Below are 27,226 nucleotides of genomic sequence, written 5' to 3'. Positions count from 1 at the left end.
TACCATATAATAACTTTATTTCTTAATTATATCCATCAAATACAAATTGCATGTACAAAACCAATATCTCATATACATATATATATTTTCATATTTATATTATGTTACACTGCTTAGACAGAACATGGCATAGCCCACAATTTGTGATCTATAATGCAACACTAAATACGTACACACGTAAGTGTTATATATGGTGAATATTATGGACAAAAAAAAAGTAAAATCCTGAAGAAACTTTTATTTTCACACCTCACAAACATGCATACGTCCATTATCGAATGCAAAAATTAATGAAAAAAAAGATGATTGTGATATATTATGTATTCTCTAAATAAAGCTCCTACTTAATTTGAATTTAACTCCACATATTTTAATGAAGTTTATTCTCAATGACAAACTCTGCTGAAGATAAAACTATTTTGTGTGTGTTCGTTAGCATGAATCAAATTTCAATTATCTCGAGAAACGTCCTAATTATAGATGATCAAATGAGTATATATGTATTTACACGAACAATATTTTTTATCAATTTTTCTCTCTCTCTTGCATGAGATTTAAGGAGGAAAATATTGAGAAACTGCTGAAAATTACAATCAGTTCATGTGTAGTCTATTTTTAAAAATATGAAACAAACACATGTAAGGTATTGAATACATTAGCTTCCATCTTATTGCAAATAGATTTTTATTCAGAGCATATCTATACCTCATTTCCTATCTCCCATTAACGTTGCAGGACCTTTCTTAAAGCATTCTAGTCCAGAAACAGTTGGAAGGAAAGCATTCTACAATCCAAAACAAAATTTATACAAGAAATTTTTAAAAATAAATATGAATATAGAAATAAATTAGAATACTGTTTAAGCAGTGGAAATAATTCTAAAAATTTATAACATGAAGCAAAGTTAGATGAGTATAGCAGTAACTTAGATTGCATTCCTAGCGATCTATGTGAACATATTCAAGCGATTCAACACAGGGGCGTATGCAGGATTGACCTATGGAGTGGGGCACAAAAAATTTTCTTTTCAAGAAATTTTGAGTTACCACCCTACAAAAAAGCATTTAAATTAACAGGAAATTGGTTAATACAACATATAAAGGGTATTTTCTTTTGATATTTTTTTCACATAAATATTTTTTCCCTAATTTTTGGTCAGCTTGGGGGCATGGTGGCCTCCTTCCTGCATACGCCTGATTCAACGAACATGAACAACTTGAAGCATTACATATACAGAATTTAAAAAAAAGATCTAATAGTGGGTGGGGAAAAAAATCTGCATTGAAAAATAAAGAACTTTGTTTGAATGAAACCTTAATGACATGAAATTGCATGAAAACAAAACAAACTAGCTCCTTGATGTTACTTTGCATTGATATTTTCATGATATGTTTGTAAAATAACACAATTACTTCTGAAATAATAGTCTACTAAAATTTTAGCCATTTTTGGAAGAATTTCAAATTCTTTGTTCATGAACGGACAATATTGCATTGCTATATTTTAATCAAAAACAATATCTTTTTCTAATTTGTTCAGAATTTTGACATTCTTGAGAACATTATTAACTACATTCAACAACAAATAAAGAAGTATCAAAAAGGTAGTTTTGCTTTCACAACGATGAATCAAAAATCTATTCTGGACGTGAAATATGAATTTAAGGGGAAAACACTGCATATAAAATTTAATCAGCTGTGCTATAATGCATTAACTGCTAGTGAAAAAACAGAAGACAAATAATAAAGAAATGAACAATGTTCGTTGCATAAATAGGAAGGTGAAATTTAAAAGTATATTATTTCTGTGCAGTAAAAGCCTATTTTATTGTTCTTATAGAAGGGTATCGTTATATAGGATTTCCGCTGCAGTTGAAAACCATAATTTTTAAACCGTCACAATCAGTGATATCAAAACTTAATTTTTATTTTGTAAGTAATTGTAAGCATTGGACACTCAGTTAATAAATTCTCTCATATTGCAACCATAATATTTAGCTTGCCAAAGGTTACTTTTCGTCATATTTTACTCATTAAACATCTATTCAGCTAATGTCAAGTGCAATAAAAAAAATAAAATAAATTATTATACTAATCAAAACTAGAAAATGAATATTAATTGGTGTTAAAGATATTTGCCTTTAATTATTTTTTTGGAAAACATACAGAAAAACAACCATTATTACAGATATCAATTTGAAAATACATCACAATTTAATAATCCTTTTCACAAATTGCATTTCCAAATCACAAGATCACTGGAACTTTTTTTAGAACAAAAATCATTCACAACATAAGTTTTTGCAATTTCTCTCTTGAACTTAGTGAAAAAAAAGTTTCCAATGAAATTACCAACACTTATCTGAATTCAGAACTTGTAATATAAAACTGCTGTAATAAACTAACAAGGACACATAAACAGGATGGAGATTTCAATTTAAAAAAAAGCTTTAGGGTATAATGACAAGAAACGAAAAATGATGAAATCTTGAGAAAAAATATATAACATTTTAGCATCTGCAAAATTTTTGGGCCAAACTTGCATAACTATTCGTTCAATAAAAAACTTAAGCTCAAACATAAAATAACACCACAAAAATATTATGAAGATGGAAGCCTCTAACTTGAATTATTTTGCATTAAAAGCTTATATAAAGAGATTATATTAAAGAGGTTATGTCTCTCATACATGAATAACCACCCACAATTAACGGAATGCAGAACGCACCTATGCAGTATGAAATTGCAATTTAGTGCTTTAAAGGAGCAAGAGAATTCATAGAAACATCACACACTGAAAGAAAAAAAAAGTTGACGAGGACTTTGGAACTAATCTTGCATTGACAATGACTACTTTCCACTAGCTGCACCCCATCTAAAATGTTGTTCCTTCAGCAGTTGACTGGTTTGCCAAATATCACAAACCTCAATATTAAATTATTTTTTCACTTTTATTGCACAAGCATTGAATCAATTAAAATGATCTAATAAATGAAACACTATTACTGTTAATTCAAAGGCAACAAAGGTGGCATTCAGAAATAATTCATGTCCACTTCAATGCAAACTGTGACTAGATCACCCCTTTTCCCATGTGTGATAATCAACTCAAGAAATAAAGCAAGAATTTTGCGTTGAGCAAAAATTAGCATTAAAAGTATTTAAGTGATTCCTTCAGAAGCATGGAAAATTCAATGTTCTCCCTGAGAAACACTGGAAGGTTCTTTAATAAAAAAAAACCAAGGTTTATTCATTCTATACATAGATATTTTTTTCCACATGGAAATTGTGCAGTGAGGAAAAACCATACAAGTAGAAAAAATGTAAAAACAGAAAATCAGCTAAACAGAGCACAACATATTCAAAATTAGACAGAGGAAAAAAAAAGAGAAAATCACAAACATGATCTATCGCAGTGGTTTGATATTTTGATGGAAACTGAATGAAAAAAATATTAAAAAATGTTCTAATAGATGACGTTCAAATTTACTCATCTACATATATATTAAAAAATAATAAAATAAAAAGGAATATCCACATTTGGCCCCAAGTAAATACAAGAGCTACAATGCTTTTGATAAATTTCAAAGAAATAAACTCATGATAGCATAGCAACTCATAGCATCGGTTAAGTGTTAAATCATTCACTCTACAGGACATACTTATAAATGAATTCAAAATATTCCTATAATATGCATGCACCTTAGTTAAACACAGAATCAAGGATCATGTCTTCATGATGAAATAGTAATGTATATAGTATGAGTATACGATACACACTCAAATTTGTGACCATCGGATCATAAATGATTTTTTTTTAAAAACTATATAGTATATGCACCAATAACAATGAAAATAATCACAAATACTATTGAACAAAAAAAGTTTCACATATCATAAATACATATGCACAGTTTCAAATTCTACAGATAAATAATTATTTTCTTCATACTGTACATCACCATCTAAAAGATACCAAAAAAAAGCTTATCTATCTTTGGGACAACATAATGTATAATGACAAGTTGAAATAAATTTGTGTTATGTACAATCACAACTAATGAAGCATCTAAAAGCAACAGTTGGAAAAGATGCAGATGTCTCTCTGAGGCACTAATCAGTTATTCATAATAAAGATTATCAATGGTCAGCAAAGCTTCAACAATAATTCAATATTAAATCCAATATGACCAAGTTTTAATCTAGCGAGGATCATCCTGAAAATAATGACTTTCCTTGAAACCTGCTTACACTAATCAAGAGTTTAACAATTGGTGTCCAATTGACCATGACAATTGTACAGGTGGTCTACAGGCAGACTAGTTTAATTTAATTCTAATTAAGTGAAAAATTATTCAATTTGTATAATTATAATTGTATTGCTGCTAAAGTTGCTGAAAATTCACCACTGGGCGAGAAATAAAAGGTTACTGGCAAATGTAGTGAATTAAAATGTAATTAACAGGGGAAAATGTTAAATGTGATAAATATCTGAGGTTAATATTTGTAGTTTTAGTTATCATCCCCAACACAAAATGTTCTGCATTGTTCTGGCCCTCATCTAACTGAAAATGTCCTTCGTTAACCCCATATAGTCGTGTTTTTTCCACACTTTTTTCAAAGTTCTTCCAGATTGTTCCACAACAGCACTGATTATTCTATTATGTATGTCCCAGTTTTCAGCATATTCTGCTTTGGGGTTTATTATAATTGATAAAATATTAAAATTATTGTCTTTTATGATATTAGTAAACATAAAAAATTCAAGCATACTTTGTTGAAAAAAAGATAATAGTATGAAAGCAGTTAAACAGCTAAATCTACAGGAATATCCCATGAAATATGTGTCATAGTCACTTTACTCATGCCATGCAAATGTTTTAGATATTTTACTGGTCTTTGGATTCAGAAAAGTTGAGAGGAAACTTTTCACTAATCCTTAAATTTCTGGCATGTGTGTGTGCGTGCCTGAACAAGCACAAGTCTTAACAAGTAGTTTCAAGTTTCCCCTGGGTAGTTGCAGGTACTCCAAGGTAGGTTGAAAATGTTTTAGCTGCAAAAGCAGTGTCTCCAAATAGATTGATTACTAACCACAGTATGGTTTTTAATAAATTATAGTTTTAATATAAGATCACTGCCTGGCATAATTGAAAAAAAAATTAGGAATCCACCAAATTTCCAAAGAGCCAAGCATAACTTTTTTTCAAGTAAAAAGGGAAAAAATGACCTTGCTTTTTCGGCTTTTCCAGGATTTGGTAACCCTAGAGTTACTTGAAATACTGTGTTGACCTACGTGGTGCCGCTGCTGCTATCGCTATGTAAATTCTTTAAATAAACCACTCTTTTATTCAAGCGTTCAGAATTCATGCCAATTAATATCAATTTAAACTGACTACATAATCACCAAATGCATCACTCATGTATGAGGCATATTGCCATAATGCACACAGGAAAAACAAGTCTATCCACAAAGGAATAAAAATTAGGGGGAATTTTAAATAAGAGTTTAGAATTGTGAGAGAAATTGACAAATCACAGAATTCTTGTTAAAAGCAATAAATATCTTAAACATAATCTAATTGACGGGTCATTGCAAATTGCTCGTTCCAATAAGTATCCACTATACATTACAGACCTCTTACTCTATTTCCCTCTGCTAGTTTACAAAAACAAAACTAAATTGAAATATTCCCCAATTTTTCCCAATTATTAGTTCATTTAAAATCAGCCAGGTTACTTTCACACTCACCGAGATATCATTGTGCAATAATAATCACCCTGACCTAGCTGGTTTGGCCATATTGGTTCAATATTGTACTATGATACAAATAACAGAAGTGATGAACTTATGGTTTTTAATAGTATTATTTTTCTCGCCTTTTCTCTAAGATGAATACAATTTGGAAAAGATTTATATTCTTTTAGAAGGAAAAACCTAATACCTTTAATCTTGAAAATTTATCATTTCCCCCCCCCCCCATGAGAAGTGAAAGGGAATTTATATAAATCAAGAAAATTTAATTGCCAATGAAGCATAGAAAAGCATAAGAAGACTGCAAGTATTCGACCAATTCAAAAAAAAAAATTAATTACTAAAAAACTGATTGCACAAGTCATTCTCAATCGGTTAGGATTACCAGCAAAGGCTGAAAACAATTCAAGACAAATGCATCGCTGAACAAAATACACATTGATTGTAAGATGAATATAAAAATATTTCACGGACATTATGCCTGAAATCATAAATGAAAAATATTAACCACGGAAAACTGCTCTATAAAAAAGTATAAACATAACAATGAAGCTAGTTTGTTCATAATTCACTATTCAACCATTTTCTGGACAACCATCGATAAGCTCTCCTTGCATGAAGTCAATGCTGAAAATAAATACACAGAAAGCATTAAATTTATGATGTTAAACATTGAAGTTAACAGAATTAAACTACACAAAATAAAACATACCCAGAGAATGTTTAAGAGAGAGAGAAAAAAATATATAAATATTTCACGGACATTATGCCTGAAATTGTGAATTGAGCTTTCCTTATTTGAGAAATTATTATTTGTGCAAAATTAATCATCATAACATCTCAAAATGTCCGCCACACAGCATAGCTACTACTACAAAGCAACACATACCTCTGCTGAATTTCTAACGAATTGGTACATGTTGGAATGTGCGTGTACGTGCTGTGAACCTGATGTGAATTTTGTTGCTATGTAATGCTTGCTATGTGCAGTGCTGCCATCTGCCATAAAATGTTCTAACTATTAGTGCAGAGCAATGACTGAATAACTACATTATCGTAGGCCTGTTGCTCACTGTGGCAAGACTTTTTAAAGCAAAGATTGGATTGCATTCACACCTCAAAGTTGGGAACAATTAGAATTAGGGAAGTTTTCCCACGGCTCTACAAATTCTGTACAAAAATAAATATAACAAAGATTTTTGAAAAACAATGTAGGGATGAAAAACTGTAGGACTTCTTCCCCCATTGCAAAAACATGGCATTGTGCAAGCCATAGTGATCAGCACCAAGTTAGCAATTATCGCCAACCAGTAAGTTAAATTACATGCCATTACTACTCTCAAATCAAATCACACCAAAAGAAAAATATATATATATCGGGTCTGAAATGAGACTCTGTCTCAGGAGAAGTATGACAGGAAAAGTATGGTCAAAGCAAATGCAAATTATCTCACCAATTTCAGATATTGAAAGGTCGTACTGACGCTGCCTGTTTGGCAAATTTTGCATTCTCCCCCCCCCCCCCCAAGTGAAATACTTTTTTGATATATACATTTACTTAATTTAACGCAATTGCAATGATTCACATTACTTGTGACATCATTTCTGGGAGTTAAAATGAAAACAACTGTCTTTTTTTATGGGTAAATTCTATTGGGACAATTTTTTGCCTGAAAGATGGGATTTGTTACAATCATGACTGAAAATTGGGAAATATAAGGCTTTTTCCACTAGTTTGGGAGATGGAGTAGAAATTTGAAAGGCTTGGCAGTTATGAAACAGTATTAAAAACTAGATAACCATATGCTCTGATCCTTCTACCAGGTTGCCATGCATAAAATAAGAGTGAAAGAAAATAAAATAAGAGAAAAAAGAGTGAGTATAGTGAAGTCATAATACAACATAACCTGTGATCAACAAAAAATACTGTTGCAGGGGAGTGCAACCTTTTCAGTCTGCAAAACAGATAAGCAGTAGTTTTGCCACTAGCGGACCAGAAACTTGTATATATATATATAGTGGTGACCATAAGACCCGTATTTTATGGGACATTCACATAAATCTTGGCTATCCAAACCTTTTCATATCATGTTTTATTTTATTCCCTACATATTCAATGTGGCTTGCTTGAATTTTCCTTTATTGAAATCAAGATTCTTTTAATGAATTATAAATTAAGTTATATCATTATGAATATCACAATCAATCATATAAATATATTTCATGGCAATTTTTTTGCAATATTAGCAACAGTTGGCTACTTTACAAACATACTTTAGGCAACTTAATTGGCAATAATAAGCAACTTTACTTGGCTCTGACAGATTTTTTGACTATAATTGGTGGTTTTACTTGCCTTTGACAGTTTTTTTTGGCGATAATTTACAATGTCTCATGGATCCCATTAAAATATTTTTATGCAAAGATATGGTCAGCCTAGATACAGATCATATACATTTTTTACCAGACTACCTTTCATGGAAACTGGATGGAACATCTTGGTGGGACCCCATTATGCCTGCAGGCCAGAAATTGTGCACCCCTGTTGTAGAGGGATCATCAATATATCAAGCACTTTCTTTCAACCAAACCAAGCATAACTTTGGTCCTATCGCCATGAGCTACCGAGTTGTGTCAGAGGTGTGAGTATTGTTGTATTGTATGAGTCTATTGTTGTATCTGATTTTTCATTGCTGTCACATTTTTAAAATTTTGAGTGATTTAATAATTGAATATTAGTATCGTTGTAGACCTGTTGCTTTCTGTGGAGAGACTTTTCGACGGGGAAATTGGCACCCATTATCTCTATGCACCACTAAATTTATGCAGTTGTTGATTATCTATTCTAAATTGTTATTGTTAACACCAGAAAATGTACAAGTAGTATTTACTCTTGTCAAAAAAATTATAAAAGTGATTAGTTGATTTTTGCCCTTTCTGACCCAGTCATTTCAATTAGAATAGCTAATGTTTTTGGCTTTTGCGACTTATTCTCCATGAGGAATAATACCAATTAGGTTTGCATATTGCAGCAGTTTACTGATCCATCATCATCAGTTGTGAGCTGAACTTCATTCTTTTTCTTTCTTGCATATGCACATTATTCTGATTTCTGACTGCATGTGAAACTTTTAAAAATTACATCAGGTATTTTGTGTATTTTAATGATCCCAATATTGATTATTATTTCTATATAAACAGAAGATGATATACAAAAGTTATATTTTTGAATTTAAAATTATGTGTAAGTTGAATATTTGCTCCAATATGTCCAGTTTTTCCATTTGGCATCATTTCAGAATTCCATCACTGAAATGCATTTTTCAGAAAAATACAAGGCCACAACAGGCAAAATGCCCAAAAAGGTGGCCGAGAAAAAAAATGTCCATAACACAAATATGGATGCTTTATTTTCTAAAATACTGCAACACAATTAAAAATGAAATTATAAAAACTAAAAACTATATATACATGATAAAATATAATACAATGCCCATAAGAAATATTTATGGTTGTCTTATTCTACGTATGGAGAGCTTCTTGATTTACCCCAACATGTTTATCGTATTTCTTTTTAAATGTGTCAATTGTGTTAGAATTTACTACTCCCAGGGTAAGCTATTCCATTTCTTAACAACCCTATTAGAAAAAAATTCCCTGCGACCCTACAACCTAAAATTGTCCCTTACCAATCGATACTGGTGTGTCTCTGTCAAAGTAGTAGATTGACGGCGTATTAATATTTCATGGTCACCCCATTGAAAATTTTGAACACTTCGATCATATCCCCGCCTCGGACACCTGCTTTGTTCCAATGTAAACATATTTTAAAAATAAAGTCTCTTTATAACTTAAGCCTTCTCTTCCAAAAATATTGTTATAGAGGAATTCATTGTAGTAAAGGATATCATCACAGATAGGAGTTTAACATTACACTTGTGGATTCCCAAACAAGTTTTAAAGAAAAATTGTTACAGTAGGACTTATTGTTATAACAAATATCACCATAGCAAGGTTTTCTTGCCTTATATTGAACTTTGAAGAATCAAAAATTGATTACAAGGAACAATTAGAATTAAACATTGGGGGGGGGGGGGGATAATCAGGAGCATTAAAAGCATTAATCAGAATTAAGCATGGGGGGGGGGGGAGGACATTACAGCTATCGAAAAGCATGCTAAAACAGGTCTACAATCATTTTAAAGCCAAGTACTTGTATTTGGGTTTTCATAACTTCCTTTTTACCGTGTGCTTTCAAGGTATTCATTTTTTAGACATAAACCAGTGTCACCATAGTACATGATTTGAAAAATATAGACATATATTTTAGACATATATTTTTTACATAAATATAGACAATGAAACACATAATCCACTGTATAATATCAATTATTTGCTGCTGGACTTGAAAGACAGTTGTTTACAATTAGAAGCTTAATAAAATGTGACTGGATTTCAAATAGGGCTACCACAGGAGCAGTAATCACATTCAAAACATAAGTCTAAAATTATCACAGCGAAGACAATGAATGAGATCTTCAAGGTTAACTAAAACTTGCCGAGTGAATTAACTTCATATTAGATGCCAACAAAATCAAACAAATCTTGACCTTTAGTTAATAACAAGATGAATTCAACATCTAAAAGTCAACACTCAGTGATAAAAGTTAGTTTTATTACTTCAGCTGCTCAGCATTCACTTGCATCTTCTTCACCCCAACCTTCACTATCATATTCACTTTCCGAAGCTGAGTCCGAATCTGAAAATTCCATAGCAACACGCCTGGCCAATATGGATGCTACATCATGCAAAGGGGCAGCTTTCTCGACTTCTTTTTGCTTAATATCTTCAACACGTCGAAGTTTTATTCCTGAAAATTAAAAAAAAGAAACATCATTTGGACACATTTTTTTTGACATGGAGAAAAATACAGTAATAAAATATGTAAGACAATAGACTATTTAATTCTTTTAATTAAGTGGCACAGCAGAAATCAACTTTTCAAAATGACATATCTTTTTAAATGAAATAAAGTTTCTACCGATTTTCAGCAGGTGCAAACTAAGAGGATATAGGGAAAAGTGCTCCATTGAGAAATCAATGTTAAAATAAGAAAGAAATATCTTTACTCAATGCCACTTAAATGATTAAATACACAAAATCTAACATTGTGGAAGCTATATGCTATTATTTAATTGTACACATACATTGTACATTCCTTTGAAGAATTCCTTAGAAATTGATACTAGAGTTTTTCTTCCAAGATCTCGTTTTCCTGAGATTCCACACCTCAAATTCAACTCAGAATTTCCAGGGAATCTGAACTATTTCCCAAGATCCGGAAGAACAAAGTCGAACCCCTTTCTGTACTGAATTGGACAAGCCGAAGAAATAACTTTGATCACTAGAAATAACTTTTATCACATGAATTTTAGAAGTTCTGCAATCAACAAATTTTGAATAAAATTAATTGTATTAATAGATAAATTACTAAATTAAAGAATTACACACTTTTTTTTCAACCCTTTAGGCAGCATTGATGAGATATCCAGTCAGTTTCTTGCCTCTAATTTTAGTATTAACAAGCCCAGACATTTTGTAATGCTGAAAAATTTTGCAGTAATTTGTCACACAGTGGGAACCTTGAATATATAAGTCACTTGAATTCAGTCTTTCCCTCATCCATTTGAGTTTATTTATAAACCCTTTAAGCTGCATTGATGAAATCTCGCCTTCTTGAAAGCCTTTTATTTTAGCATTGGGAAACCCAGATGTTTTGCAAAGTTGATTTCTCAATGAAACACTTTTTCCTATACTGACACCTCAACTGAAAAAAAAATTGTTTTACAAGGAAATCTGTGAGATACATTCAGCCCCCCCCCCAAACACACTGACCTGTTTTAGAGTCGAACCTTCAGTGAGGTGGCAACATGGCGGCTAACGATGAAGACGCCAGTTTTCATGCCTCTTGTAAACAGTTGTTTCAGACGATTGAAAACGCATTGTTATCGAAGTGTAATATGAATAATCAAACAAGGGAAGATGGAAGGAATGCTTTAAGTGAGTTGAAAAGTTTGAATACCATTAATTTTGAGCGATTAAAGTCTGCTAATTTTCGCAAGGCTTGTGAAGAGTCCCTTCTCAAGGCCGTTGAGAGTCGTACCTACGCTCAGGTGTGCACTGTGCCGCCATCTATCGCGCCTTTAGCAAAACAAGACCAACGATCGTCACAAACGTGCGATTTATTTGTCAGTTCAATTGAGGGCCAGAAATGCTCTTCGGACGAGGTCAAAAAACTTATCAAAGAGCAAATAAATCCGAGAGAGATGGGGGAAGAGAACAAATTATCTCAACGAATCAATGTATTTTGTAGTTTACATAACCAATGTATATGTTTTTTTTTTTTGGATAGCTTATAAGTACAACAGCAACTTTATAAAGAACAAAAGTTAACATCTAAGAACCTTCCAGAAATCATGATTTGGGGGGGGGGGGGCCACTAGCAAGTACAAACTATAAAGTGTCACAATGAAGTACTGAAAAAACCTCTGGCCAAGAATCATAATGATGCCAAACACAATCAAACACAGGATACAAAAAGGTGAAGTACTGTATTTCCTTCATACAGCCCACAGCTCCATATAATGTGCAAATAAAATTTTGCTACTTTGAGGAAAAATATAGTATAATTGACATGTGAAAATTTCATTCATCAATGAAATCTTCAGGAAAATATAGTAGATCCTGATGTGCTTACCTTCTCGTATGGCAGCCAGTAGATCACTGCGACCATCTCCTTCACTGGGCAACCTGGATTTTGAGTCCACTGCATCACTCGTTTTACTCGAACCGGTGCTGGCAGATTCGGAAGAAACTATGTTGCTTTCTGAGGCTCTCGTTTCTGCAGTGGCTCTGTTCACGAGGGAACTACTGGGTTGTTCAGAAGGTAGAGGAGGGGGTGGAGGAGGCAATGTTGCAGGTCCGTTAGCAGTTACAGGAGGGGGTGGAGGTGGTGGTGATGGAGGAGGTGGTGCTATTTCACTGCTGTGAGCAACCACCTCAGGCATGGGTGGAGGCGGAGGCAGATCGACAGCCTCTGAGGTTATGCTTGCAGTATCAGGAGGCGGTGTGCGATCTCGCGCATGGGAAATGTGGTTCAGCAGGTGAGCATGGTGCGTTGGAGTGTTGTGCCTCGACCTTACTCCCTGGTGAACATTGTTAGAAGGAACAGAATTTGGCATTGGCTTCTGGTTTGAAAAAGCAATGTTATGATTTACGTGATAACCGTTAACAACTCCAGAGTCTGGAGGTGGGGGAGGGGGAGGTAAGGTGTCCCTGGTAGAACTGGCTGCCCGGTACCTTCCGACGCCACTAGATGGTGTTCCTCCAGCTGATATACTGGGAGTAGATGAGCCACTAGAACCAGCTGCTATAGGAGGAGGTGCTGGCGGTGGCTGGGAAGGCCTTGATGAATTGAGCCTACTTTGTCTGTAAAATAAAGATTTATTTTTTTAGAGATACAAATACATAATATACAAACCTAAAGAAAATTTTAACAAGAATTCACTCACAAATACACAGATGAGCCCTCCAAAAGCGAACAAAATATATTAACAAATATAATTATTTTTAGAACCACATTCTTTAGCGAAAATGTGATTTTGCCACACGTTTATATGGGAAATTGTTTGATTCTTTCCAGGTGCAGCCCAAAATTTAAAGTTTTATAAAGCATTGAGAAATAAGGCAAAACTGACTGAAGCCAGAGATACCCAACTTTGCAATCGGCTGAAGGAGAATTAATAAGAAGATAAGATAAAACCTTTATATTTCACACTATGTAAACAACCCATTCAGGTTCTTAAGTGTCCTTTTATGTGATGAGGTCAGCTCATTTCTGTTTCTCATACATACAGATGCAAACGATATAAGCTCCTAGAATGTCCAAAACATTCAGTTTGAAGCTATGACTCTGACACCAAGAGAACATGTGCACTGAAAACATAAAATTATAGACTCTTAATTTTAATGCTTTTTTTGCTTGTATAATCATTTATTTTACAAGAAATGGCTCAAAAGCTTTCTCACTGAGAAATAGAGGCATATATGGAAAATGATTTGGAGGTAGACTACTTTTTAGGAACCTCTCCTTTGAAACAGTCTATGGTTAAGGAAACAGTTATTTTCCGGATATTATGCTGAGGTGAGCTCGGAAAGAAAAGTCATCACGTCTCCGCCGGGACTCGAACCCAGGCCTCTTGCATACCGGGCAAGCATGCTACCATCTACACCACTGGAGACACATGAATCTGCCTTCCTAATTTCACGCACTGTGTCGTGAGGCGCTGAAGTAGGAAATTAGGAAGGCAGATTCATGTGTCTCCAGTGGTGTAGATGGTAGCATGCTTGCCCGGTATGCAAGAGGCCTGGGTTCGAGTCCCGGCGGAGACGTGATGACTTTTCTTTCCGAGCTCACCTCAGCATAATATCCGGAAAATAACTGTTTCCTTGATATCTCTGGCTGAGAAAGAAGCCATCTATATCTCTCTAAGTCTATGGTTAGGCATCAAAAACCAGAACACCAATGTATTTACATCAGTGCACCTGTTCTTTTCCCACACTGTTTTTCTTTGTCTTAGAAATTCTATGGGTTGTACACTGAAATGACAGAACTGGTACAGACGATCATTTGCAAATAAAAGAGAAATGCAACAAATCAATGTATTTTGATGTGGTCAACACCATTCATATAAGACAATAGGTAACTGGGAAAACTGTTTGATCAGTTTCTGCAACTAAAATGGCAGGTTGTAACGATTTAAGTGACTTTGAATGGGACTCAGCACATGTGAGATGGGTGACTGCATTTCCAGGAAGAAATGAAATTTCAATTTTTGCACACGACTATCGCAAGAGTGTACCGTGAATACAAAGACTTCAGAGAAAAATCAAATCTCTGACAAAGGTGCGGGAAAAAAGGCCATGAAGAAACAGGACCACAGACAGCTGACAAGAATCTTTTCCATGAGATACATGTGCAACATTGCCCCTATTCACTACAGATTTTAATGTTGGGGCATCAACAAGTGTCGCATGAGAACTGCACAATGGTCTCTCCGTAATATGGGCTTTTAGAGCTGAAGGCTCACTCAAGTACTTTGATGACTACTAATTCATACATGAACCTTGTTTATACTCCTCTGCAGAACTTCCAACGAATTGGTGCATGTTGGCCCCAAAGCAGAATGTTTTGTATTGTTCTGTAATGATCCCTCGAACCAACATCGCCAATTAACATCCAAGTCACTAACTAGTAGGTTAGATTGCCTGTCATAACTACTTTTTAATCAAATCATGCCAATAAAAAAATCTTGATCTGGCTCAAACGATACATATGCTCAAAGCATACACAAATTATCTTGCCAATTTCAGATGTCTAATTGATGTTGGTTGTTTGGTGAATGTCTTTTCCCACTTCCGAAAATAAAATACTTTGTGATTTGAGACAATGGCGGCAATTTACATCTTGTTACATCAATTTGGGTATTAAAAATTAACTATTTTTTCCCATTAATGTTTTTTTTCAGCATGGCCAAAGTCTTTAACCACCTGCTTATCTCTTTATTGAACCAGAGTGGTGGGCCATGTTGTGGTTAGGAGACGGTTAAATTCTTTAGGAATAAATTTTTCCCCTTAAAAGCAAGGATTTTTACAATTACATTCAAAATACAGGAGATAAAATAAATTTTCCGAATTCCATGAGATTGAGTCAAAATTTGGAAGAATTTTGAACTAGAATCTGGAGTCAAATCCAGCTACATCGTGTGAATTGCCTTCAAGATACCTTCATGAATTAGTGGAGCCCATGCCACGCCGTTTTGCAGAAGTTCTGACTGTTCAAGGGGAAACTGGCACTTCAGTGCATGTAGCAAGCTTTGGAGATAAAACTCAATTTTGTAAAGCACAATCACGCCCAGAAAAAAAAATTCCCTTTTTCACACATTTCTTACAGAAGTTATATAACATATTTGAGATATAAAATTTTAATAATGTTCACATTTTCTTAAATTCAACTTTTCCAAAATAAAAAATTATATGAAAGACAAACCTTGTTGGTGTACTATTACTAGACGAAACCCTGTGATCAGGTGATCCCACAGAATATGGAGGAGGAGGGGGATAATGATGCTGCTGTTGCGGCTGACTTTGCTGTGGGTATGACTGCGGCTGATATTCAGAATACGCTGGCGGCGGCGGCGGATAGTGACGAGCAGGGCTACCAAAACTGCCATCCTGTTCTAAATAAGGCATGTGCAATTCCAGGCTGCTCGGCCTCACTGGTGGCCCATCTGTTGCATCACTCACGAGACTAGGCGTTCGCACTGTGCTATTATCACTGTAGTTTGACTGAGGATAGCCCGTCTTCTCAATGAAATCTTGAGATGATGCTATCATACGATACTTCTCTCGGGTATTATGGGGTTGGCGAACTTTTTTGTGCCTCTTACCCTCTGGTTTTGGTCGATGAGGCTATTGATACGTAATACAATGCAAGATATCAAAAAAAAAAAAGATAAAATAATGAAAATAATAATCTAAATATAATAGAAAATCTATTGATCAAAGCAAGAGCATGATCAATTTAATTATTACCAATCAAGATTACTGATAGGAAATCTCTCAACAAAAACAATGACAAAGAAAAGAAAGATTATCTTTTATTCCCCTTTATGTATAGGCTTTGGCAATTAACTTGGACTTCATGCAGTTGAGAAGTAGCAGAGATAAATCGCAAAAACTAGTATCATTGTTTATGTAACAATACTTGTTACCTGGCATGAGATTCCACTGTTAGGTCTCTCATCACGACCGTCACATGATCAGTATTACTGTTATATTAAATTATGTTTTTGAATTAATAGCATAAATACCTTGTTTCACTGGTGGGGGGGGGACATGGACTTCCGCTGGCATGGCAGGTCATGGTCTCATGCGATCTGCTTGATCATGTACAGATCACAACATTATTGGATGGAACTCGTCAGTTCACTCAGTGATGTTGGTTGTTGCCATTCCAACATGTGGAAATTCATTATTTTTCATGTTTGGTTCATGCAAATTTTCTTCGTTTAAATGTGGTGTAACTTTATTCTTTCTGAGATGGAGTGGTTCTGTAGTTCCATTGCTCCAAAAATTTTATTTCAGCATTTTTATGGGCATAATATAATATTTAATATTTAGTTTAATATTTTTTTCACTTTGTCGTCTGTCAATTTGGGATACAAAAACATAATCTGGGAATTGTACTATACAGTACATCCAACACAGGGGAAAACAAAGAAAAAAAGATGAGAGGAGAGCAGATTTCCATTCTTTCTCCCTCTCCCAGTTACCCATTTTCCCTATGTATGTCATACTATTTTTTTTCATCCACTGTAGTGAGGGAGAAAAAGAAAAATATAACACAGAAGTAAAAGGAAGAAACACATTTCCAGACATGCCAACTTTTGGAATTCAGAAATCCGGAGATTCTTCCGAAGGGCCCCCCCCCCCCCGGCACCCATAGACTCGATTGAAAGAAAAAAATTCACATAAAAAAATTTTCGCAAATTTTTTAAAATCAATTAAGACAAAGTGCCATTCCTCCTTCCAATGCAGGTTCTGCATTGTTCCCCCCCCCCCTCAGCTGAATATAGTTTCATGTCAGTCTTTCCATGGAGAGAAATCACATCTACATATACTGTTCATAAAACATGTTTCGTTTCATGGATGCTATCAGTGATTGATAATCTTGGGTATATGAACTCTTAAAAGCTTTATATTTAGCTTTATAATAGCTTAAAGTTTTATATTTTCTTTCTGAAGACATATTTAATCTTGGAGGGGAAACAATTAAAAACTTCAAAATACAAAGCTGCGGACGAAAAAACTCGTCGAAAAAACTGTTTACCGCCCTGCTGTTAATGGAATACAATAACGATTATACAGGAATTTCGGCAACCAAGGTCATGCCCCTGATAAATGATTGCCGATAAACGCTACTTAAAGTCTTTTCCAGTTGCTTAAATGCGGTCACCAAGACTTTTTTATAAGGCTGCTCGATGGAAATGACCATGGCTGTCCTCTATGGGTGTTTTCCCTAACGACGACTACTTTCATTGAGGTCACAACAATGTGAAAGCTCACAAAAATCTAATTTTCTGCGAAAATCTGAAGAAATTTTTAAAAATCCGGAGAGCGGGAGGAAGGATGAAAAATCCAGAGTCTCCCGCCTAAATCCGGAGAGTTGGCAGGTCTGCATTTCTCTTTGCAGAGTTACCAATGAAGTCTGGAAGGAAGAGAGCTTAAATGTGTTTCTTCTATTCACACAGGGCAGAGATATCCAGTCCATAATGTAATCATAAGGGTGTGTGTGTGTGTGTGTGTGTGTGTGTGTGAAGAGAACGAGGAAATGGTGGTTGTGTGTGTTCATCAATAAAATAAACACGGAGAAAAGTTAGATCTTCAAAAATTACCTTCTTGCCTCTATCATGCAATAACTTTTCCGTATCTTTCAACATCTCTTGCCTCCAAAGATCGAAAAAATAATTTGGATCTGTATAGAATTTAAGACCATCTCTTCCGTCTTCCCTGTTGGCAAAAATAAACAGTTTATAGTTACGTGTAACATTGCTTTGCTTTTCGTATTCTTATCGAATTCATTGAATTTTAATTTCTCAAAACTCAAAAATACTTCACCCAAATAAAAATGTTAAACTTCAAATTTCAACTAGAAAACTGTGATTGTGTGGCAATGAACAATTTGTTACATTGAGGAAGAAATGTCATTACATAAATAATCTGCGTATATGCAAAATTTCATCACACTAATCATTAAATCTCAAGAAATAGAAGGGGGGGGGGGGGGTTTGGTCACGCTAATTCAATACACAATGACCAGTTATTATGAATAATTGCAGAGCATTTTGGTAAATGTGATAAATTTCCATCAAATTCACTTTTACTGGCCATATGTATATGCTATATGATTTTAGATTGACGATCGTCTTCATTTTTTTTTTTTGGTTGCCTTTGTATGAGGCGACAATGTTTTTTTTTTTTTTTTTTATAATAAAACTTTACGGATACACCCATTCTCCGGGAACGTTTTGATATCTCTATGAGATGGGAAGAAGGGTGTGTCCGGTCTTCAAAGGTCAAAGACCATATGTATAGTGCCCAAGCGTTGTTGGTAAATTTAATACGTACTGAAATTATCACTGATGATAATTTTTTCATCAAATGATTATGCATAATACCCAAGCGTCGCGTCATTGGTGTTATGCATATTTTGACATGGAGAATCATTCTTTGATATACTGTACATGATAATTCAAACATATATTACATCATTACATCTGGGTACAATACTAAAATTTGTTATTGCATTGGGCGCTCCAACTATATTCATCACACATACTAGACTCATTTGGAATTTTTTCCATATTCATCAAATTCACCAATTACACTAGGGTATTATGCATGATCACAGATAAAGGCGACATATTTCAAGTATTTATCAAATTTACTACCACTGCTTTGGCACAATGGATAACCTCTGACAAAAGTGATAAATTTATCAACTTACCAAGACCATTGGTAAGTAAGCATAATAACAAGTTATTATGCATACTTGTGGTACATACACATATATGGTATTAGCATATCAGTCATTATGTATAATAACTGATTTATCACATTACCATAACATTATACACCATCTTTTATCTCAATTAATATATATTTTATAAATTACTTTAAAAAATATTTTTATGCCATCATCTAGGGAAAGAAAAAGTTGCAAATGATACACAACAGAATGCCTGTAATTTGCACTAAAATATTTATACGTGTTCGGTTCTTTGAAATGCATGATCACCCAGAAAATTATGGTAACTATCTGATCAGAGCAGCCGTTACCCCAGATGCAGGCCCTGTGCAGAAATAATTGTGGGGGCCTCTGTTATGATATGAACACACAGCTCTCATTTGTAAATGCCTTTTTAATGTCTCTCGTATGGCAAATTGTCTTCTCTCGAAAAAGAAATACCTTTTAGTTATTCCTTACAATGATGATTTAAATTGCACTTGTAACATCATTTAGAGGCAGTGGTGCGCAAACCGTAGGTCTCTGGGGGTTCTCCAAGATAAAACTTCCAAATAAGAAATTAATTTTTATTTAAAAATATGCCAAAACTAAAGAATGTCTTTATTCAGCTGAGCTAATTACATGCATCATACAATGTAATTTTATCAAATTCTAATTGTACAATAACCAATATATATCGGCTCAGTCGTGCCAAAATTACGAATGTACAATGTGCAAAGAAAGAATGTGGGAAATGATGTTCAAAACTACCATGTTACTCCATGGAAGTTATTTTTCTAAAATGTTTTGTAACGTGCATTTAAACAGGGATACACATTCACGTTTCAAGCACAACTAAGGTAGCAAAACAAGGTATCCAAACAGAAGATTTAAAAAAAAAAGAGGAAAATTTGTACATCTGTGCTTCCATCAGACGCTATCAAGTACTTTTACAGGGTGACTTGGAGTGAATCACCCAATTTCAAAATTGTATATTTCTTAAAAATTAAAAACACAGAATAGAATAATAAATAATATGTGAATGAACGGGGAAAAACGTGTCTACAATTTATGAACAATTTGTTCATGGTCTATCTCAAGTGTACAATCATTTTAAAATCAGATGATTCTTTCTTGATCATCCTGTGTATGAAAATCAAGGACCATACACCTCGCTACACTTGCATTTTGCTTAAGGGACACAAATTGAACATCTTTGGAAGTCAATATAGTCTAATTAAAATCAAAACAAGCTTTCGAGACACATTTGCTGGTAAAAAATTGAAATGTCCTGGAAAATTGGGACATATGGTCAGCCTACGTAGCGGCCGCTGATAAATGTTTTGGTCAAAATAAGGTTGCACTTCAAAAAGTTTGCACGCACCACTGATTTAGGGGATTAAAACAAAAGCAACTGTTTTCTCCTAGGTAAATTACATGGGAATAATGCGCCCCTCAGTATGGATTTTTTACAATCATGGTTACAAAAATGGGATTCAATCAAGATTACTGCTGGAAAATTTCTCAACAAAACAATGACATAAAGAAAAGAAAGATTACCTTCTATTCCCTTTATGTATAGGCTTTTGGCAATTAATTTGGACCACATGCAGTTGAGAAGTAGCAGAGATAAATCGCAAAAACTGGTATCATTGTTTATGTAACAATACTTGTTACCCGGCATGAGATTCCAGTGTTGGGTCTCAAAATTATCATGATTGGTCACATGATAAGCATTACTGATTATATCAGTACTATCCATTGCTTACATAAGAAGGTGCTATTCAAAGTACGACTCTGATGTGTGCTCTCAACACTTTTGTTCGTCCAATTCTCAAGCAGGCATCGCCTATGTGGAACCCTTATTTGATTGGAGACATCAAACTAATTGAAAAAACGCAAAAGCATTTCCCAAAGGTGCCTGCCTAGTCTCCGGGACCTCTCATATCCTTGAAAAACAGCAATGCCTGGCGCAACATTCTCTAGAATTGTGTAGACTGATCAACTTGAGACTGCTATATAAAATTGTCTATATGTTCAATGAAAGAGTCAATGTATATGTTAGACCAGCGGTTCTCCACCTTTGTGGACTCACGGAGCCCATTTTAGAAAAGAAATCTATGGCGGAGCCCTGTAATTTTTTTTTTTAATTATTCATCAAAGTTACTGATTTATTATCACTGTTGAAAAATATTTATAATTATTATTTTTTATTTTTACTGTCTTTTTTATTTTTCTTGAGCGGCCGCTGAGCCCCTGGAGAGTGCACAAGGAGCACCGGTTGAGAACCACTGGATTAGACCATAGACAAAGTTCATGAACTCTCACACCAGAAGTCACCAGCTGCGCATACATATTCCTTTGTGAGAAGAAACCAATTACAGTATCCATTTTTATGTTGGGCTGGCAGAGCTTGGAATAGAATTCTATCCAATATGGCTTCCACGCCAATGTATGCAGTATTTTTCAAACGACTTTTGACATTTTGTGTTCCTTGATCAGATACCCATTTTAATTTAATGCCCCCCCCCCATAAGTCAACAGTATGATGTCATCATTTGGTGTTTTTGTTTTGTATCACCCATATTTTTCTTTTTCCCTGCAATGCATATGTGACCTGCCTTTCGTGGATGTAAATAAATGGTCAAGATTCAGAAGATATAAGAATTTTTCAGGAGTCCAGGAAATGGAGTATAAAATGTGAGCCTCCTAGAAAATCTGAGAAACTTGGCAATATGATATTTTTACCCTTTTTTTTTTATCTTCAAAGATATAAAAGTATGTTATTTCTACATTTATAATATAAGCACCTTAAATTTCTCTTGTATGTTGAAGTCAGGGCTTGAAAAATTTGCAAAATAAAATTGTAGATGACTGCCTAGGGTTTGAGAAAAAACTGCCCCAAATACTTCTTGCCCAATTTTAAACTCGCCTAAGACTCAGCAACCAATTACATATTAGACATACTGACAGAAATTTAAAGAAATTTGTGCAGTCCCTACATTCCAATTTAGTGATAATATAGGCCTATAAAAAAAATTCCAGGGGCCAGATTGTTATTTATTGGTGGGCATGGCAACCTGGGATTTGTCAAGCCCTGGTTAAAGTATTTAAATTCAAATTATCAATACAACCTCCATCCAAAATAGACAAAACTATTTCACATACCTGTATGGATTAAGTTTGTCCAGTGGTGGTGGTTTGCCGCAGGCACGGTACATATCTTGCATTGCAGCAGGCATTGTCTCCCTCGAAACCACTTGTTGATCATATATAATAGTACTTTTGAATGCTTTTCTTGTATGGATGTCTTGAAGGGACACTGAAATATATTACATGCTCGTAAGTGATGTTTCCAAAAAATAAAATTAAATGGATAAGTAATAATAACTATTGAACCTTGTCTTAAGGGGGGGGGGGGGGGAAAGGGGATTTTGTATGTTAATGGCCAATGTCTGAAATCTGGACACTTTGCTGAGTGGCCAAGGTAAATGCATGAGGTGCCCAGATTAAAGGCATCAGCCTAGACATATATTTGAGCAAGTTGTTTTATCTCACCTTCCTCAACATTTGAATCCAATTGCGTAACTTTGACTGCAAGTCTATCAATGCGTCCTTGAAGAGCATGTGTCCTGGCAGCTATCTTTTTGGCATCCTTGAATAACGTTGAGAAAATGTCCTCCGCATGTTTTGATAATGACGAAAGCTGACGAATAACATTAGTTAAAGTGCCATTTGTTACACATTCGAGTTCATTCGGAATGCTAATAGCCAATGTGCCCTGGCTGTCCACTGGCAGAGTGTTGCGGACAACATGGACAGGCTCGATGACTCTCTGCAACAATGGCATCCTGGATTATATTTCCTGCAATAACAAAAAATATATATGCAAAACATGAATACTGATGGTAAAAGAAAAAAATTAAACAAGACAAAACTTTACGTCAAAACCATTTACAGGCGATCTTGTTTATAATATAATGTTACCACTTATAACATTTTCCCACCTAGTACAACTTATTATCGTGTGTTCTCAACTATTTTAAGTAATTCTTATTGAGATTTTCTATTTAAAGCATTTTCCGGCTTGTGTTTGAAAAACGTTATAAGCGGGATCCACTGTATTTCATGTGAGCATGTAGAGAGGAGTCTGGATTTTCACACTTACTTTCATTCTGCACTGCACTGCACTGGCTCATCAGCTTCAATAATGACTTTTAGATTGTTTACTTTGTGATTGACAAATCCTAGGCACCAGATAGCCACATCAACTTAAAAATTGGTATTGGCACCTAAAATTCTCTATAGGCCTATGTGATTGCTAGTCTAAAAATGGCCGAAAACTTTTCTGATTTCATAAGAATATATTCTCCAATATAGAGAAATGATCCTTTGAGTCTTCAAATGTCGCAAAAAATGATTGAAAAGCCCCACATTTTACATTGAATAACTCAAAATCAGTGTTATACCTAAACTTTTTTGTGGGGCAATGTGGTACCAATGGTATTGCTAGAAATTAATGTATCATAGGAATTGATGTTTGTTGGTTTCTTAATGATCCCAGTAAGAAAAGAGAGCAATAGAGTATCACTGCTACTCATCTTTGTCACTTAATAGAAAATTACCAGGAAGCTGATTTAAAGGGGAAAATTACATTTTAGCATAGCACATAACAGAACATGTGATAAAGGTTCTACAGAGCAGCACAAGAGTTGCGGCACACAGTATGTTGTTTAATAAAGCTAAAAATAACTGGTAGATTCCGTTAATAATTTTATCCAAGATCAGAAATCCTGTGTGTGTGCGCATTTTAGAAAAAAATGAGGTGAGTTTCATAAAAACTTCAAAGGAAAATTTTTTTTTTAAATTGAATTTTATGTGCAAACATTTAGGTACAGAATCAAATTTCTGCAAATTTAAATATGCCATGCCAATTTGCACCACAAAGGTGTGTTTCCCATTGTTGCTGCATAAACCTTGAATAGTTTGGTGAGCCAAGCAAACCCTGCAAAAATCCACTCGCTCCTTGAACAAGAAAGTATTGTGGATGTTGGGATACTGAGGTCGCAAGATAAATCAGTTTCCCCAATTTCTATTGAATTAAATGAATTTAAACGAGGCATCTATAGAGTGGTCAGCATTCTAAGGCCAGTGATACACATGCTGCTACTACTACTTAACCGTACATGCGTCTCGTACGCATTCCTCCGCAGAATTTCTAACAAATCAAATCGGTACATGGCGGAATGCATGTTCTGAATATTTCGGAAAATTCATTGATATGAGTGTCTTTGCGTTCCCCCCCCCCCCCAAGGGAATTGACCAATAGCTGTTGAAATTCTGGGAATTTTCTTTATCCTTTTTCTTTAGCAATTTTTAATTAACAAAAATTATTATGGCTGGTTTTACAAGTCAGTATAGTGGCATCTATAGAGCAAAAATGTCATCTGTTGTGGAAATTGGGGAAAATGGTGTTTCTAAGGGTGTGTGAGCAGGCATCCTCTTTTCTCAGTTTTCAGATCTGGTAACCCTACCCTAATGCTGTAGAGTTAAGCTTGTTTCGTGTTCATGCTGCCATCATCTGCCTTTCATTTTCGTGTTATTTCAGTATTGTACTGTAGGTCTGCGTGCTTTCTACAGACACTTTTTCAAATGGAAGACGACTTGAATTCGTGCCTCGATGATGGAAATAGTGCTAATAATACATGCTACTAAATAGCACAAAACTGAAATGCTTTCTAACACGTGTATCACTGGCCTAAACCAAAATCGATACCTGGAAGACCCTGAGTGACCAGCTAACATGACAACAGAGAAATATTATGAAAACTGGCTCTGCAACAAAAACACTATACTAGTGAAATAAAACATGGAACAGAATTGAATATTTTGAGAGAAATTGTTCGTAGATGAATTCATAAAGTTGGTTATTTACAAACAAACAGCATGCTCTCAAAACATCACCATAAGAAAATCATAGGCGGAGATAGACTTGGAAGTCTGAAGGAGGGGCATAGTCATTATTTCTGGTGGGGGCATGGTGTTGATTGGCATGATGTGAATTCATACATGCATATACACAAATCAGTCAACTTCACCTTTGATGCTGAGGGGACAATGCCCCACCCACATATCTCCGCCCATGAAGCAAATGCAATTGGACTAGACAAGAAATCATGTGTTGCATTCTGGCCGGAATACAAAAAAAAAAGTTGAGAACCCCTGGTCTATATAGACAATCTATAAATTCCATTTCTTTTCATCACTGAAGAGTATATATACTTTCCAGTGTTGAAAAAAAATAGAATTTATATACAGACAAGCAGTTCTCAACCTTTTTTTTTGTCTCGCGGGAGCCCTTTATGTTATATTATTTCTAGGGTGCAGCCCTGCAAGCCTCTTTTTATGTGTTTATCAGATTCACTGATTTGCTTTATTAACTCCTATTAGACTAGATTAACTCCTTAGAAAACCTTTGTGGTACTCTTAAGGCCTGTTTACACAAGGTCCACGTGCATGCACCAGTGGACCTCCTATAAAAACTATCCAATGAGCATTTACTAAATCCCTTAATGCATATAAACAAGCCTTTACACATGTCGTGAATGGCAATGGAAAACAATATTTTTGCCTCAGTATTTAAAAAAAAAAAAATTTTTTTTTAGCTAAAGAAAATTTTAGAAGCAATTCTTAGAAAGCACGATTCGATTATCCAGAACTGCTACAAAACCTTATGCTTCCAATGAAAAATTGTGCATTTGACATTACAAAAGTAATTGCAATCACATCAGATACTAAAATTATTTCCATGATTACAGAAACAGATTACAGTAGACTCTCGATAATCTGACCTGTCCAGTAATCCAGCACTTTTTTGGGCAGGTTTTCTTCGAACGTAGAAGAGGAAAACGTTACTGCATGTCTTTGCATAGAAGTTTGTTATTTAAATGGGGATTTTTTCAATTGGTTTCCAGTAACCAGCGGATTTCTGTAATCCGGCACACCCTGGTCTGATACAAGCCGGATTAGCGAGAGTCTACTCAAGTGTTTAAAATTTGTGGTTCAACTTATTGCGATATGCATTTGCATTGTTTCGCTACAATATAGCAAATACTCAAAAGACTTCCATTTCTGTTATGTGGAACTCATTAATTGCAGGATCCCTGCACAAAATGTATAAAAGCCCCACATTTTACATTGAATAACTCAAAATCAGTGTTATACCTAAACTTTTTTGTGGGGCAATGTGGTACCAATGGTATTGCTAGAAATTAATGTATCATAGGAATTGACTGATTGTGTAACTGGGAAGTAATTTTTCAAACAAATGTTTCAATTTAAAAAAAACACACACACACAAACCACCGGATGATTATCAACTAGGATAAAACAAAACTTAGCCTACCTCCATCACGAAACTAAAACCCTTTCAATGTATTTTGAAGACGAGAAATAACTTGTAAATTACCAAAGCGCGTTGTTGAAAAAAACACTCAAAAAACGCCAAGTGTTTGAGACCACTTAACACTTGAACGGAAATGATCTATTAAAACCATGGGCCAAGGAGACGAGAGAAAAGAAAAAAAAAACCAATGAGAGCACATCCCATAATAACTACAACATAGTTCAAATATTGAGCGTAATAGGACCCATACCTTCATAGGAGAAACGTTGACAGCACGAGAGGTTAATCTACAACTACGGCAAATCTTTAGCTCGCGATCAACTACATGTTACATAAAATAAAATCAATTATTACACGACAAGTTCGTGTCCGCTACATGATTAGTCAACACATAAAATGGCGTCCGCCATGACGTCTTTCCACTGTTGGCGTTTTGCCATTC

The 27,226-nt window shown here is 34.6% G+C and overlaps 1 protein-coding gene across 2 annotated transcripts; it reads right to left on the bottom strand.

The window, feature by feature from the left end:
• Positions 1-27,226, bottom strand: SCAR (wiskott-Aldrich syndrome protein family member 3 SCAR). 2 transcript variants are annotated; one of them, XM_089244099.1, is made up of 8 exons: positions 27,035-27,226; positions 22,938-23,244; positions 22,548-22,701; positions 18,268-18,382; positions 15,861-16,282; positions 12,510-13,240; positions 10,432-10,622; positions 1-6,378 (listed from the first exon to the last, which is right to left on the bottom strand). In XM_089244099.1, the coding sequence occupies exons 2-7, from the start codon at positions 23,227-23,229 to the stop codon at positions 10,441-10,443; spliced, it is 1,896 nt and encodes a 631-aa protein (XP_089100225.1). In that variant the 5' UTR covers positions 23,230-23,244; positions 27,035-27,226; the 3' UTR covers positions 1-6,378; positions 10,432-10,440. The 2 variants fall into 2 exon arrangements, with proteins under 2 accessions (XP_089100225.1, XP_089100226.1); XM_089244100.1 differs by lacking the exon at positions 27,035-27,226 and adding an exon at positions 26,785-26,945.

This window comes from Pholcus phalangioides, unplaced genomic scaffold, assembly GCF_987345545.1.
Source record: "Pholcus phalangioides strain wild (caught in Gottingen) unplaced genomic scaffold, Ppha-v1.0 ptg000015l_1, whole genome shotgun sequence".
NCBI classification, from domain to species: domain Eukaryota; kingdom Metazoa; phylum Arthropoda; class Arachnida; order Araneae; family Pholcidae; genus Pholcus; species Pholcus phalangioides.
Note: the sequence above shows the minus strand (reverse complement) of the source record. Positions and strands in the feature narration are given on the sequence as shown.